The sequence below is a fragment of the Panthera leo genome, chromosome C1, assembly GCF_018350215.1.
Source record: "Panthera leo isolate Ple1 chromosome C1, P.leo_Ple1_pat1.1, whole genome shotgun sequence".
NCBI lineage: Eukaryota > Metazoa > Chordata > Mammalia > Carnivora > Felidae > Panthera > Panthera leo.
This window is the reverse complement of record NC_056686.1, coordinates 118,005,942-118,023,138: the sequence shown is the minus strand read 5'-3', so window position 1 is coordinate 118,023,138 and position 17,197 is coordinate 118,005,942. Positions and strand designations below refer to the sequence as shown.

The 17,197-nt window shown below is 45.7% G+C and overlaps 1 protein-coding gene across 1 annotated transcript in view; it reads right to left on the bottom strand.

Annotated features, from left to right (window-relative positions):
• SCTR (secretin receptor) overlaps nt 1-17,197 on the bottom strand; it is a 78,139-nt gene that overhangs the window by 47,705 nt on the left and 13,237 nt on the right. Inside the window, exon 2 of the mRNA XM_042954217.1 lies at nt 7,361-7,481. Coding sequence (XP_042810151.1) covers nt 7,361-7,481 — 121 coding nt within the window. The remainder of the gene's footprint in view (nt 1-7,360; nt 7,482-17,197) is intronic.

The window sequence follows — 17,197 nt, the reverse complement described above, 5'->3', positions numbered from 1 at the left end:
CTCTCCCTCTCTCTCTGCCCCTCGCTCACTTGCACCCTCACTCTCTCTCTAAAAAAAATTAATATTTTATTTCTTTTATAAAAATAAAAGAAAATGGGCATGTTGAGGAGTGGAGGGATGAACCCCCCCCTTGCCCAAGATCACAGAGAGGAAGCAGCAGCACTGACACCTTGGCTGGCTCCATCTGTCCCCCAGCCTGGCGCTCACGCCTCCCCCCCCCCCGCCCCCCGCCCCGTGCTAAGCCCACCACCGACCACTTCCTCCCGCTGTTACAGGAGCAGATCTGCACTTGCGGTGTGGAAGCCGACAGGAACACTGGGACACCCAGAATGTCAAGCAGGGGGCCCAGCCAGTGGGGTGGGTCACTCAGGGCCTCAGTGGGGCTGGCAGAGCAGCGGATTGCTTCTTATAGGAGGCCCTAGGAGGACAAAGGGCTCAACCTCTCTGCTGCCAGGCCAGGCTCCAGAGAGCACCCCTGCATGAGCAGCATGGGCTACACTGCTCACCTCAGCTAGTGTGTGACAAGCTGGGCAAGGTGAGGGCCATCCACGTCCCCTGTGGGGTCCTTAGAACTCCAAAGGCTCTGTCTCATCTCCCACTATTTCCTCCGGGCCAGCTCTTTTGTTTTCTCCTCTCTCTCTGCTCTCAGCCAAGTATCTGCACTCACTCATTCACTCAGTAAGTCAGTCCACAAACACACAATGAGTACCCGATCTGTGCAAGCCCTGTGCCACGCACCAGGGAAAGGGCAAGGTGCCGCATGGGAGAGGAGCAGAGGGTCCTGCAGGACTCAGGGTGGCAGCAGAAATTGTTCCTGGAAGAGTCTGAAAAGCAGAGTGGTTGGCCGAGTGAAGAAGAGGGAATGGTGGTGTAGCAGAGGGATCAGCATGTGCAAAGGCCTGGAGGCACAGAGAAACCCACATAGTCACATAGTCATGAAGTTGTAAGCAATTTGGTTGAGCCAAGAGGACATGTTTGGAGTGGAGGCCGGGACAAGGGCCAAGTCAGGAGCTGGACCTTATCCTGGGATGAAGAGCAGTAGGACTTTTTAAACACATCAGATGCTGACTTTTAAAATAAGTGTCCCTTACTTGTCAGCATGAGCTGAAGCTCACCATATCTGTCCCAAAGGCCTAGCATCTCTAGGCTGTATGTCTCAGAGCTGAATGAAAAGCCCATGCCCTGTCATTGGAATTTTAGGCATTCACACTGGGGACACGCAGGCAGACCTTGTTTCCTGCTGTTCCAAACAGTTTCTAGGGTAGCAGGAGGGTTTGGGAAATCAGGAGACTCAGGCTCAGTGGTGCCCCCCAGTGAGCAGCGCAAGACCATAGTCTGCCTCCCCACAAGCAGCTTTCATAGCCAGCAGAGAGGATAGAAAGGCTGGAACTATGGGAGAGGGTCATCCTGACCCTGTCCCTCAGGCAGAGAGTGGGCGAATCGGTTAAAGCACATTGCAACATCCAGACCGCTTGGCCCCCGCTGCCCACGACTCCTTGAATCTTCCTCCTGCCTTTGGCTGCCCCTGACGATGCACACTGGCAATCTTGAGGTCCACTCCTGGGCACCTCTTCTCCTCTCTCACACCCTCACCTCGCACAACCTCAGCTCCTTTGTCACCTGTGCAGAGGGGTTCCCCAGCCCTGGCCCCTCCTCCGAAGTCTCAGCTCTGCACAGCTGACACTCACCTCCTGATCTTTGTCTCTACTGCCCAGAATCCCTGGTCTTCCTTTGCCCCATCTTCCCGCTGCTCAGAAGGAACATTTGGGGGTTATCCTGGACATGCACTGTCCCACCCTGCCCCTGAGCAAAGTCACCCCCACGTCCCGTCTGGGTTACCATCTACACTGGTCTCACATGCGGCTGCTCCTTTCCACCTCCACCTCCCTCGGGAGAAGACCCTGCTCTCGGGAGAAGACCTTGCTCTCGTATCTATCTCCTTGATCTACCTCTCCTGCACACAATAACCTCATTGTCTTTCTTCCCTTTTTTTTGAATTTATTTATTTATTTTGAGAGAGAGTGTGTGTGTGAGTTGGGGAGGGGCTGAGAGAGGGCGAAAGAGAAAACCCTAAGCAGACTCCGCGCTGTCAGTGTGGAGCCCAGCGTAGGTCTTGAACCCACCAACAGTGAGATCGTGTCCTGAGCCGAAGTCAGAGGCTTAACCGACTCAGCCACCCAGACACCCCCCCAACCTCACTTTCAAATGCTAGCCCCTGGATCCCTTTGCCTGAAGGCTTTCTCCAGTTGCTGGAGCCCACTTTTCCCCCAAGGACAGCAGGCAAAGGGAAATGCGGGGGAATCCATGCACCCTCCCCAGAAACAGCCCAGGTTCTGACTGATAGGGCGTTGGTGGATAAATATCCCAGATCCTCTGCCACTTTGAGGTGTGTATTCTGTGCTGGCTCCTAAAATGCCCCCAAGGGGACTCCAAGTGATAAAGCTGCCAACCCCGCCCCAGCATGAACTGCCAGTTATCACCATTGAAAGGCGTGCTGACTCCCTTTCCTGTTTGCAAGGCACTGCACCCCTTCCTTACTCTGTCCACCCCGTCCCTCAGTACCCAGTGGTGGCAAAGAGCGCCGACTTGAACCCCTTAGGAAAAGATGGGAAACTGTCTTCAGGTGAGCCGTGCATACAAAGTATCTGTTAAAATTCTAGCCGTTCTAGGGCGCCTGAGTGGCTCAGTCAGTGAAGCATCCGACTCTTACTGCTCAGGTCATGATCTCACGGTTCATGAGATCCAGCTCCATGTTGGGCTCCGCATGGACAGCACAGAGCCTGCTTGAGATCCTCTCCCTCTCCCCCTCTCTCTCTCTGCTCTCCCCCAAGAGAAGGCACGCGCACATGCGGGCGCTCACTCTCTCTCAAAATAAATAAATAAATAAATAAATAAATAAATAAATAAATAAACATACATAAAAAAAAAAAAAAGGACAAAGGTGGAGATCATATACAAAAACGAACTCAAAAAGGACCAAGGACCTAAATGTAAGAGCTAAAACTATAAACAAATCTTAGGATAAAACATATGGGAAAAGCTTCCTGAGATTAAATTTAGCAATCATTTGTTGGATATGACATCAAAAACACAGGCAACAAAAGTAAAAACTAGATGCAGCGAACTATATCAAACCTAAAAACTTCTGTGCATCAAAGGACACAAACAACAGAATGAAAAGGCATCCTACACGACGGGAGAGATTATTTACAAATCATATATCCGATAAGGGGGTAAGACCCAGAATATATAAAGAACTCCTATAATTCCCTGGCAAAAAAACAACAACAACCGTATTTTTAAATGGGCAAAGGACTGAAATAAACATTTCTTCAAAGAATATATACAAAAGGCCAACCAGCACATAAGAAGATGCTCAACATCACTAATTGTTAGGGAAATGCGGATCAAAACCACAATGAGATATCACCTCACATCCATTAGGATGGCTATCATCAAAAAACAGCCAAGTAACGGGGCACCTGGGTGGCTCAGTCAGTTAAGCATCCAACTTCAGCTCAGGTTATGATCTCACGGTCCGTGGGTTCAAGCCCTGCGTCAGGCTCTGTGTTAACAGCTCAGAGCCTGGAGCCTGCTTCTGTGTCTCCCTCTCTCTCTGCCCCTCCCCTGCTCACATTCTGTCTCTCTCTCAAAAATAAATAAACATTAAAAGAAATTACTAAAAAAAACCCAAAACAATCAAGTAACAAGTGTTGGTGAAGATGTGGAGAAATTGGAACTCCTGTGTGCTGCTGGTAAGAATGTGAAACAGTACGGCTACTATGGAAAAACACGGTATACGGGACCCAGGAACAATGAAAAATAGAATTACCACACAATCCTGCAATTTCACTTGTGGGTATACACCCAAAAGAATGGAAGGCAGAAACTTGAAGAGAGAGATACGTGCACACTCATGTTCAGAGTAGCATTATTCACCACAGATAAAAGATGGAAGCAAGTCCGGTGTCCTTTCAGGAATGAACGGATTCCCAAAATGTGGAAATTCTGCCATAGGCTACAACCTTGATGAATCTTGAGGACATGATGTTAAGTGAAATAAACCAATTGCCAGAAGACAAACGCTGTATGATTCCACTTACGTGCGGTACCTAGAGTAGTCAAATTCATAGAAACAGAAAGTAGAATGGGGGCCGTCAGGGGCTGAGGGAAGGGAGAGGAAGGAAGTTGTTGTTCTAATGAGTATAGAGTTTCAGTTTTGCGGGATGAACCGTTTTGGAGACTGGATGCCCAACACGGTGAATGTACTCAACACCATCCCAACTGTACCTTTAGAAACGGTTCAGATGGTAAATTTCATGTTACATGTTTTCCACTAAAGTTTAGATGTTTTATTTTTTATTTTTTTTTTTAACGTTTATTTATTTTTGAGACAGAGAGAGACACAGCATGAATGGGGGAGGGGCAGAGAGAGAGGGAAACACAGAATCGGAAGCAGGCTCCAGGCTCTGAGCCATCAGCCCAGAGCCCGACGCGGGGCTCGAACTCATGGACCGCGAGATCGTGACCTGAGCCGAAGTCGGACACTTAACCGACTGAGCCACCTAGGCGCCCCAAGTTTAGATGTTTTAAATTTAAAACTGATTACGACAGTAAATCTTATATTATATGTATTTTACCACAATTAAAAAGAAAAAGACAACAAAGAAACACTGACAACACCAAAAGCTGACAAGGATGTAGAGCAACAGGAACTCTCCTTCATTGCTCGTGGAACGCAGAACCGCACTGCCACTTTGGAAGATGGTTCGGCAGTTTCTCACAAAACTGAACGTACTCTTACCACATGAGCCAGCAACCAAGCTCTTCGGTATTTATCCAAACGAGTTGAGAACTTGTGTCCACACCCAGCAGCTTTATTTACAACTATCGAAATGCGGAAGTGACCAAGATGTCCTCCAGTAAGTGAATGGGTAAACTGTGCTACATCCAGACAATGGAATATTACTCTACTTTAAGAAGAAACGTGCGGGGCGCCTGGGTGGCTCAGTCGGTTAAGCGTCCGACTTCAGCTCAGGTCACGATCTTGTGGTCCATGAGTTCGAGCCCCGTGTCGGGCTCTGGGCTGATGGCTCAGAGCCTGGAGCCTGCTTCAGATTCTGTGTCTCCCTCTCTCTCTGCCCCTCCCCCGTTCATGCTCTGTCTCTCTCTGTCTCAAAAATAAATAAATGTTAAAAAAAAAATTAAAAAAAAGAAAAAGAAGAAACGTGCTATCAAAACATGAAAAGAAGCGGAGAAAAACTTAAATGCATACGGCTAAGTGAAGGAAGCCAATCTGAAAAGGCTACATACTACTGTAGGATTCCACCTGTACAATGTTCTAGAAAAGGCAAAAGTATGGAGACAATAAAAAGATCAGTGATTGCTAAGGGTTGGAGAGAAAGGGACGGACAGGTGGAGCACAGAGCATTTTTAAGGCACAGAAAATACTATAATGGTGGACACATGTCATACATTTGTCAAGACCCACAGAATGTACACCAAGAGTGAATCCTCATGTGAACTATGGGCTTTGGGTGATAATGTCGTGTCAATGCAGGTTCAACGATTATAACAAGCGTATCACTCTGGTACAGGATGTTAATGGGGGAAGAGGCTGTGTGTTTGAGTGGGGAGCAGAGAGTGTATGGGAACTCTGCACTTTCTTTTCAATTTTGCAGTGAATTGCTCTAAAAAATAAAGTACATTTGAAAATTCATACAACCCTTGGAGTGCCTGGATGGCTCAGTCGCTTAAGTGTCTGACGCTTGATTTCGCCTCAGGTCATGATCTCGTAGTTCGTGAGTTCAAGCCCCACATTGGGCTCCACTCCGACAGTGTGGAGCCTGCTTTGGATCCTCTCTCTCCTTCTCTCTCTGCCCCTCTCCTGCTGGCACTCTCTCTCCCTCAAAATAAATAAACTTAAAAAAATAAATAAATAAAAATAAAAATTCATATAACATAAAATTAACCATTATCCATTCTAAAGTGGTACAATTCAGTGGTGTTTAACTCATTCATAGTATCATGCAACCATCACCTCTATCTAGATCTAAGATATTTTCACCACCACCAAAAGGGAACTGCTCAGCAGTTACTCCCCATTCTCCCTCCCCTTGGCCCCAGGCAACTACTAATCTAATTTCTGTCTGTATGGATTGCCCGATCTGGACATTTCATATAAATGGAATCATACAATCCATGGTCTTCTGTAACTGGCTTTCTTCACTTAACTTGTTTTCAAGATGCATCCATGCTGTAGCATGTATCAACCCATCATTTCTTTTTAAGACTCAATAATGTTCCATTGTGTGTATACACCACATTTTTTTCTCCATTCATCAGTCCATGGACGCTTGGATTGTTTCTGCCTCTTGGACATTGAGACTAGTTGTGCTATGAATATGCACGTACAAGTCTTTGTTTGAAGACCTATAATGGATTCTTTTCTTAATACTGCACCCTTCCTTATCCTTAGAAGAGGGAAACTTAAAAAACAGAATAAAAATAAAATTAACGTATAAAATATCAAATTAATGGTATTTTTAAATGATTAATGATAATAATGTTTACATTAATAATATTTAAAAATTTTCTTTTGACGTTTATTTATTTTTGAGACAGAGAGACAGAGCATGAATGGGGGAGGGGCAGAGAGAGAGGGAGACAGAATCGGAAGCAGGCTCCAGGCTCTGAGCCATCAGCCCAGAGCCCGACGCGGGGCTCGAACTCACGGACCGCGAGATCGTGACCTGGGCTGAAGTCGGACGCTTAACCGACTGAGCCACCCAGGCGCCCCAACATTAATAATATTTAAGAATCACTAGTATTTAACATACTTTATCTCATTTACCATCATAATCCAAAGTAGACATTATCACCTCCATTGTATAGATCAAGAAACCAAGGCTCAGAAGGTTAAATAACTTGTCCATGGTTGCACAGCCAGCGAGTGTGAGCCAACTTTGGACCCCAGGTTTTTCTGACCCCTCTCAGCCTCTCTGACTACCACACACAACAAACTTGTCAGAGGAGGCGAAAGAATGGGTAAGAGGCGCACTTCCTTGACTTGTAATTCTCACCAAACTCTTCCCTTGGTGAAGTCATGATGCAGAAGTTGGTGGAATGAAAACACAGGCCGTATCCACAAGCCCAGAGAAACGGTGAGTGGTGTTGATGTGGCTTCTTGGGTGTGAGTCAACCGCTCACCAGGATCACTCCCGACCCTTCCCCCCAGCTGATTGTCTGAATGAATACAGCCAGTCCCGTCCCCTGTGTCCCCAAGCTGGCCCCGCCTCCTGTACCGCAGTGGGTTTGGCCACAATGCATGTCCAAGAGTGGACTAAAGTAGGCCACATACCTGGGGCCGGCTGCTCCACACCCGGGTCTCCCGGCTTCTCTTTGGAGAGTTCCTGCAGGCACTGGTCCCGTTCCTCCCGAAGCACCTGGAGCACATCACACAGTCGGGGGAGGGCGCCCACCTGCAAGTCCAAAACCAAGAATGCACATCCGTGCCACTAACTCCACTGTACCACAAAGAGACTTTCTGTGAGCACGAGTGGGGCTAGACAGTGAGGATTCAAACTGAGGAGGGCAAAATCCAGCAGGGAGCTCTTCACAGTGAGGTAGAGGCAGCCACTCCTGGGAGAGAATTCAGGCCACTGAATTCTGGGACGGCCAGGATGCTCGAACCATCTGTAGCTTGTCCCCTGCAAATCTTGCCCTTGAGTTTACAAGGACACCCGAGCCCGGTGAGTTCCTTACTTTCTGGGCACCTGACTATTAGTCTGCAGGACTTCGTTTATTCCAACATATTCATTTCTCAGGCTTGGCAAGTTAAGTTTTGATTCAAGGGTCTTTGAAACCTACATTCAACCATCTCCCTGTTCCCCAGATGAGAGCATATATCCACCCCAGGCAAACACTGACGGAGGGATGTGTTGGACAAGAAGGACTGGCACACAGTCTTGGCTTCCTAGCTCTTCCTAGAGTAGATTTCCAGAGCATGGCTCCATTCTTCCATTTGTGCCTGACACTTGATAAATATGTGAGTGAGGGAAGGAAGGAAGGAAGGAAGGAAGGAAGGAAGGAAGGAAGGAAGGAACAACTCAAAACACCAATGAATTGAACCCTTATTTTACTTTTTACAGAGTAGGGAATTTTTTTTATAAATTTTTTAAAGTTTGTTTGTTTGTTTCTTTTGAGAGACAGAGCGGAGGAGGGGCAGAGAGAGAGGGAGAGAGAGAATCCCAGGCAGACTCCATGTGGTCAGCACAGAGCCCGATGTGGGGCTCGAACTCATGAACCGTGAGATCATGACCTGAGCCAAAACGAAGAGTCGGACGCTTAACCGACTGAGCCACCCAGGCACCCCTACAGAGTATGGAATTTTAATATTAGAGTCTTTTCGCATACATTAACTTACTTAAGCATCAAAATAACCCCATAAAGAGACACAGAAAAGGAAACTGAGGCCCATAGTAGTTAGGGCATGTGACCAAGGTCCTATACCCAAGGTTCCGAATTTCAGAAACCGGCCTTCCAAGAGGTCAAGGACCAAGTCTTAAACCCTCTTGTCACCCCTGCACTAAATGCTTTGTGGATGGAAATGTCAACATAATGGAACAGGGGGAGAAGTCCCCGGTGACAAGGCCATGCTCCAAAATGGCCCAAATAAACAAAAGCTCTGGGCCAGAGAAGGGCACCTAAGGTAGCACTGTATTCAAACGATTCCAAACGCAAACATAAATAATCTGACGATCTCTCTGTTAATTTGGGTCTTCCACATCTCATGACCCTTCACTAATGCAGTCAGAAAGCACCTATCAGCTGTCAGCAGCTGCTCTCTTCCAGCTACTCCCTGACGATACGTGACTGGATCCGTGATCCCCATGAAACACACACATCACCCCCCCGGCACGGAGCCCACAGTCAGCCACAACAGAGCTGTTGCAGGACCATCTGTGTCTGCCCAGCACTAAAATCATATTATGTGGGGCACCTGGGTGGCTCAGTCACTTGAGTGTCCGAGACTTAGTTTCGGCTCGGGTCATGATCTCACAGGTTGCGAGTCTGAGCCGTGCATCGGGCTCTGTGCTGACAGCACAGAGACTGCTTGGGATTCCCTCTCTCTCTCTCTCTCTCTCTCTCTCTGCCCCTCCCCTGCGCGCGCGCTCTCTCTCTCAAAATAAATACACTTAAAATTCATTCCTTCCCCGTTCATCACCCCTAAGTTTCCATCTCATTCCTGACCATACAACACATGACTTCATCACCTTGCTTGTGATGACTTATATTTAGACACTTATGTTAAAACATTCCCTAAGAATATAGTCACTGTCAGGAGAACTGGCACGCAGCCCCGCATACTCGTGCCCTTGTCTCCCTGTGGCGTTCTCTCCGGGTCCTCGCGGAAGCCCATCATCACCACCACCCTCTGGCTTTTCAGCGGAGGCGGTAGATGAGCTTGAGTGGAAAAATCCACCTGCAGGTTGGCAGGCTGCCATTAGTTCGCCAAAGGTCTCAAGTAGGCACACAGTCTGTTCGGTGCCACTTTGAAGCTAACATTACTCTTAAAAGGTGAGGCTGCAGGAGGGAGTGTGAACAGGTACAATCTTTTAAGTGTATATATGTAAGCATATGTTAAGTGTCACAAAAATGTCCAGACCCTTTGGCCGACTGACTTTACTTCTGAGAATCCACCCCGTACGTGGCAAAAGCTTTATATAGAAGGATTCTGCGACAGCTTTAAGTATAACGGAAAACAAAGGGATGGGCTTCTGGAAGATGTAGCACATGTATGTTTTTCCTATTGCTCCCGCGAAGTACAAGAAACCCTGGACGTTATATACAAAAGAAGCATTAGAAGATTCTGGAAGGTGGAGAGAAGGCAAAGTGGCTAAAGACCTCATGACCCAAGGAAGTGGTGAGTTCTGTCAGGTTTCTTTTCACCCCATATACCCCATTCCTGGAGCTGAAGAAGTCAGCAATAAGGAAATGCAGCTGGATGCAGAGGAAAAAGCCCCAACAAAAGCCTGCTTGCTCTAGCCAAGGGCCAGGAAAGAGGAAGTCTAGCAAGACAGAAAATGTATAGGCGATAACTGCCCACTCCAGCCAAACACCACAGAAAAGCCTGTGGTCAGCTGGGGAGCCAGGACTTCCACTTTCCCCAGCCTGTGACACAGGGCCCCAGCCTCCCTGCCAGGCCGGTGTCTCAGACGGCCAAGCAAGGAGCTGGCGCGTTCATCCCTGCTGTGTGGTAACACAGTCCCCCCAGCCCGTGATGCCAGCGGAGACTGGACTCTCCCCCCAGCCCAGAAGGAAGGAGGTCCCCTTCATCTCCCCACCGGGATGGTGTCCCAGGTGCTGCAGGAGAACTGCCCACCCAGAATCCTATACTCGGCAAAAGATACCTCCAGGAATGAAAGGGAAGTCAAGACATTCTCAGGGAAGGAAAACTCAAAGAACACATTGTCGGCATCCTCCCCTAAAAGAGTGGCTAAAGGAAGGTTCTCTAAACACAAGGAGGCCTGGCAGACACTCGGCACTTTCACCATCACCAGTGTGACGGGAGCCCCCACTGTAGTGTTATGAGACCATGTGGAGAGCTCATAGTCCCACCCCTCACTCATCAGTAAGGGGGACCCTTCCTCCTCTGTCAGTGTCAAATCAGGCAGAGTGGGGAAGCTGGACTTCTATTTGCACCTGGAAGAAATGAGGGAGCATCCACCCCCTTCCTCATCAGAAAAAGCCCACAAAGAGGTTTAAGTAAGACCCAGAGCCCTACGGCATAGAAAATGCCCCACTTTCTTCTTCTTTTTTTTTTTTAATCTTTTTAAGGTTCATTTATTTTGAGAGAGAGAGCACAAGCAGGGGAGGGGCAGAGAGAGAAGGAGAGAGAGAATCCTAAGCAGGCTCCGCGCTGTCAGCACAGAGCCTGATGTGGGGCTTGATCCCACGAACCACGAGATCACAGCCTGAGACAAAAATCAAGAGTCCGACGCTCCACGAACTGAGCCATACAGGTGCCCCCGAAATGTCCCGCTTTCAATCAAAGATCACTCATCACGTTAAGGTTGACACCAAACTGAATGAAAAATGATCAACAGATGCCAACACTAGGGGCACCTGAGTGGCTCAGTCGGTTAAGCGTCCGACTTGGGCTCAGAACACGATCTCATGGTTCATGAGTTTGAGCTCTGAGTCAGGCTCTTCACTGATGGCTTGGGGCCTGGAGCCTGCTTCAGATGCTCTGTGTCCCTCTCTCTCTTTGCCCTTCCCCAGCTTGGGCACTCTCTCTCTCTCTCTCTCTTTCTCTCTCAAAAATAAATAAATAATAATAAAAAAAATAGATGCCAACACTGAGGTGACAGGGACCTGCGATGATTTGACAAAGGTTGTAAAGCAGCCATCATAAAAATGCTTCCGTGAGCAATTACAGGCACACTTGGAACAACTGTAGAAATATAGACCTTGGCAAAAAGAGGAAAGTTTCAGCAAAGAAATGAAAGATATAAAGCAATCAAATGTAGAAGTTAGAACTGAAAGAGACCATAACTGAAGTAGAAAAGCTCAGTGGGAGGGCTCAACAGAGAGAAAAATTAAACTGAAAATAAAAAGGCACAGACTTTGGAGGGCCTGACTGGCTCAGTCAGTGGAGCATGCGACTCTTGACCCTGAGGTCATGAGTTCAAGCCGCACATTGGGCATGGAGCCTACTTACGAAAATAAAAAGTGAAATTGAAACGGTAAAATAATCCTTAAAAAATAAATTACTTTCTGTTAAAGTTTATTTATATATTTTGAGAGAGAGAAAGAGCGAGCTGGGGAGGGGCAGAGAGAGGGGGTAGAGGATCCGAAGAGGGCTCCATGCTGATAACAGACAGCCCCATGCGGGGCTTGAACTCACGAACCCATGAGATCATGACCCGAGCTGAAGTCGGATGCTTAATCGACTGAGCCACCCAAATGCCCCTAAAAAATAAATTAAAAAATAAAAACAAAACAAAGCATGAACAGACTTCCAGGGTTACATGTGACAACAAAAGCGCAATCCATAGAAGGAAAATCAGGTAAAGTGGACTTCATAAAAATTTAAAAGGAGCACCTGGGTGGCTTGGTCAGTGAAGCGTCTGACACTTGGTTTTGGCTCAGGTCATGATCTCATGGTTTGTGAGTTCGAGCCCCGTATGAGGCTCTGTGCTGACAGTGTGGAACCTGCTTGGGATTCTCTCTCTCTCTCTCTCTCTCTCTCTCTCCCTCTCTCCCCTCCTCCTGCTTGCAAGTGCATGGGTTCTCTCTCTCTCAAAATAAATAAATAAACTTAAAAAATTTTAAAGCCTTTTACTTCATGTTAAGCAGATGAAAAGACAAACTACAGACTGGGAGAAAATATTTGCATTCACATATTCAAGAAAGGACTAATACCTAGAATGCATAAAGACCCTTCAAATCTCAACAGTAAACAAACAATATCATTACAACATAGGCAAAAGACACGAGGAGACGTTTCACAGAAGATATACAGATGCCAAATGAGCACATGAAATGGTTTCCAAAATTATTAGCTATTAAGTGAACACAAATTGAAACCACAATGTGTTATCACTATACTCTATCAGAATGGTTAAAATACAAAAACTAGTAACCACAAATGCTGGTGAGGTCGTGGAGAAACTAGGTCACTCATACGTTGCTGGTGGGAATGTAAGATGGTGTAGCCATTCTGGGAAACAGGTTGGCAGTGTTTTACATAAGCTAAACATGCAGCTTTTACGTGATCCAGCGATTTATCTCAGGGAAATGAAAATTTACATTCATGCAAGAACAAATACGCGAATCTTTATAGAGGTTTTTATCCAATGGGTGAATGATTACACAGATCACTGCACATCTATACTACGGAATTCCACTCAGCAATAAAGAGGAATAAACTAAGGCTGCCTGGGTGGCTCAGGCAGTTAAGCATCCAACTCTTGATTTCAGCTCGGGTTATGATCTCGCTGTTCATGAGTTCGAGCCCCACATCTGGCTCTGCGAAGACAGTGCAGAGGAGACTGCTTGAGATTCTGTCTCCTGTCTCCCTCTTTCTCTGCCCCTCTCCTGTGTGCTCTCTCTCTCTCTCTCTCTCAAAAACAAATAAATAAATAAACATTTAAAAAAATAAAAAGGAGATGAATCTTCAGAGAAGTATGCAGAGTGAAAAAAGCCAATCCCAAAAGGTTACATACCATATGATTCTATTTGTATGAACTCTTGACATGACAAAATTATAGAAAGAGAGAGCAAATTAGTGGTCAGGAATTAACGAAGGGACGGGAGTGGGAAGGAAGTGGCTGTGACTGTAACAGAGCACCATGAAAGATTCTTGGGGTAACAAAAATATTCTGTACCTTGACTGCATCAATGTAATGTTGTACTATCTATAGTTTTGAAAGATTTTATCAATGGGAGAAACTGACAAAAGGCTATGCGGGGGATCTTTCCGCATTATTTCTTACAGTCTACAATTCTCTCAGAGGCAAAAGTTTACATTGTAGGGGCCCCTGGGTGGCTCAGTCGGTTAAGCATCTAACTCCTCGTTTTGGCTCAGGTCATGATCTCAAGGTTTGTGGGATCAAGCCCCACATCGGGGCTCTGTGCTGACAGGACAGAGCCTGCTCAGGATTCTCCCTCTCTCTCTCTCTCTCTCTCTCCCCGCCCCCCTCTCTCTCAAAATAAATACACTTTTAAAAATATGTAAATATATAGAGGAAGGTAGATACTTAATTCCGTGGCTCTGTTCCCATTCCTACCTCCAGTTGCAACCTCTCTGGCAGAGACTGATCTTTGTCTCTTTAATAATTACTCTTCCTCTGCTGCAATCAGAATTTAACTGGGCATATGGTTGCCCATCTGGAGACTAGAGTTTCCAGCTTCCCTGCAACTAAAGTGCACCCACATGACTAGGTTCTAGCAATGGAGTAGAGCAAAAGACACGTGTGCAAGCGCAATCTCGTGCCCATAAAAGAAAAGGGACATGCTTCCCCCTTTCATGCGTGGATACGGTGATGAGCCATATTCAATCGTGGGGATGAGGGCAATGCTTCAGGCTTGACTATGTTGCCAGATTCAGAGGACAAAACCCATGGGGGACTGCACTTGTGAATTTCCACACTTCACAGCATCCTTTCGGTGTTAACGTTGACAACGTAACTCGTAACAGACTTAGGAGATTTACTGTCAAGGACAGGGAAAGAGGCATATCGTAGTCAGAATTATCAGTCCCAATTCCGTATAGGAGTTTATACATATGAGCTCAAGGTGGGTGGAGTATACTTCCTTCCTTGGGCCTAGCCATGTGACTGGTCACTGGTATATTAGATAGATCTGATAGGAAGAGAGGCTCAAAATATGTTTGCACAGCTGTGCTTGCTCTCTTGCATTTCTGCCACCTGGGGTATCTTGCAGGTCGTGCAGCAGACCTGTACCCAACCCAGGGACTGGAGCCAAGCCAGCTGAGCCCAGCCTGGATCAATCAAACCCTAGTTGACTTGCGAACACCATGAGAGAAATAAAGCCTTATTGCTGAATATCCCTGAGCTTTTTTTGTGACTGTTATGCATGACACACGGTAGGAAAGAGATTCTGAGGCAGCACCAAGGTGCATGATTTAGGGATTTGAAGTTTCTACCAAATGGGTGGCGATTTGCACTGTGGGGTTAAAGAAAGGAGTACTCCCACAGAGTGGACTCTTGAGAGCAATGGAGCAAGGTTAGAAATGACAGAACACCTATCCTGGGAACATCTCTCCAAGAAAAGTTCAACTTCCTTGGCAGTTTTACCCTGGACTATAGAAAGAATAATAATCACGGGGCACCCGGGTGGCTCAGCCAGTTGAGCGTTTGACTTCGGCTCAGGTCATGATCTCGCAGTTGGTGAGTTCGAGCCCCCCCGCATCGGGCTCTGTGCTGACCGCTCAGAGCCTGGAGCCTGCTTCGGATTCTATGTCTCCCTCTCTCTCTGTTCCTCCCCTGCTCATGCTCTGTCTCTGTCTCTCAAAAATGAATAAAGTTAAAAAAAATTTTTTTAAGAATAATAATCAGAGGACAGTTTAGCTTTATATATATATATATATATATATATATATATATATATATATATATACGTATATATATATATATATATATATATATATATATATATATTTTTTTTTTTTTTTTTTTTTTTAAGGTAAGCTTCATGCCCATTGCAGAGCCCAACGTGGGGCTTGAACTCACAACCCTGAGATCAAGACTTTGTTTAATGGGGGATGTTTAATGGGGGAACCTGGGTGGCTCAGTTGGTTAAGAGTTCGACTTTGGCTCAGGTCATGATCTCATGCTTCATGAGTTCCAGCCCCGTGTTGAGATCTCTGTCAGCACAGAGCCTGCTTCAGATCCTCTGTCCCCTTCTCTCTGCCCTTACCCTGCTCTCTCTCTCTCTCAAAAATAAACATTAAATATATTTTTTTAAAAAAGACCTGAACACTTAACCGACTGACCCTTTTTTTAAATTGTAGTGATATATACATAGCATGAAATTTACTACTTTAACCATGTTTAAGTGTACAAGTCAGTGGCATTAAGTACATTTATAATGTACTTTACAATGGTGTGCAACCATCATCACTATCCATTTCCAGAATTTTTTTCAGCATTGCAACAGAAACTCCATACCCATTGAATAGTAACTACCCACTTCCCTCCTTCCCTAGCCTCTGGTGACTTCTAGTCTACTTTCTGACTCTACAAATTTGCCTATTGTAGGTATTTCATGTAAGTAGAATCATATATTTGTTCTTTCATACCTGGCTTATTTCACTTAGTATGTTTTCAAGGCTCATCCACATTGTAGAATCTATTGGAATTTCATTCCATTTTAGCTGAATGATATTCCATTGTGTATAGACACTACATTTTGTTCTTCCATTCATCTGTTGATGGATGGTGTTTGGGTTGCTACGACCACTTAGCTATTATAAATAATGCTGCTATGAACATGGGTGTGCAAATATCTCTTTGAATCACTGCTTTTGATTCTTTTGAGTGTATCCCCAGAGACAGAATTGCTGAATCATATGGTAATTCTATGTTTACTTTTTTAGGAGCCACCAAATGGTTTCCATAGTAGCTGCACCATTTTGCATTCCCACAGCAAAGCACAGGGGTTCCATTTTCTCCGTATCCTCATCAACCCTTGTTTTGTTTTGTTTTTTATCCACTGTATTTTTTTTTTTTTGAAGTAAGCTCTACCCCCAATGTGGGGCTCGAACGCAGGACCCTGAGATCAAGAGTTGCATGCTCTACTGACTGAGTCGGCCAGGCGCCCCTATTTGTGTTTTGTTTTCATAACAGTCACCCTGATGGGTGTGAAGTGGCTCATTCCACAGTTCTTTCACCCTCGATCCTTCCAATAAAACTTAATAAGCCAAAATAATTTTGGGTTGTGGTGGCATGCCCGCTAAAGACAGCAAAAGCATTCTGCTGAAAGGACTGAGCCCATGGCCCCCGATGGTGACCAGTAGAGAAGAAAAGGGGCCCTTCGGGTATCTGGGAGTGGCTGAGAAGAGTGTGTTCAATGGAGGAACCAGCTGGTAGAGGCATCAGAGGGAGAATAAATGGGACACAAGCCCCCTGACCATCTAAATTAACCCAGAAAAGCTGGGGGGGGGGGCGGAAAATTAGTAGCCATTAGTAGCTGAAAATTAGTATATTTATTCATATATTTCTGTATACTTATTAAATATAATTTTACTCAAAATTCACAGGAGAAACAGCAAATGAAGACTAGAGAATTGCTAAAACTTTCCTCAAAACCAGAACTATTAGTCCTTAAAAAGTACCCTTAAACAGTTGTAAAAAAATTGAGTTTGTGTTTGTACATGCTTTTTTTTTCCTCTTTTACTTGTACTAGTGCCAAAGAAATTATCATGAAAAACAGCAGTTCCCTTCTCTAACCTTTACCTGCTTTCCGGAGGCAATCATTTTCAACTCTTTTTAGCTGTTTATTTTCCTTTTTATCTCCATATTTTTTCAAGATTTTATTTTTAAGTAATCTCTACACCCAACGTGGGGCTCAAACCCATAACCCCGAGACCATGCTCCATGAACAGAGACAGTCAGGCGCCCCTCCATATTTTAAAATTATGTTCTTATACTACTAGTTCTTGGTTTGTTAA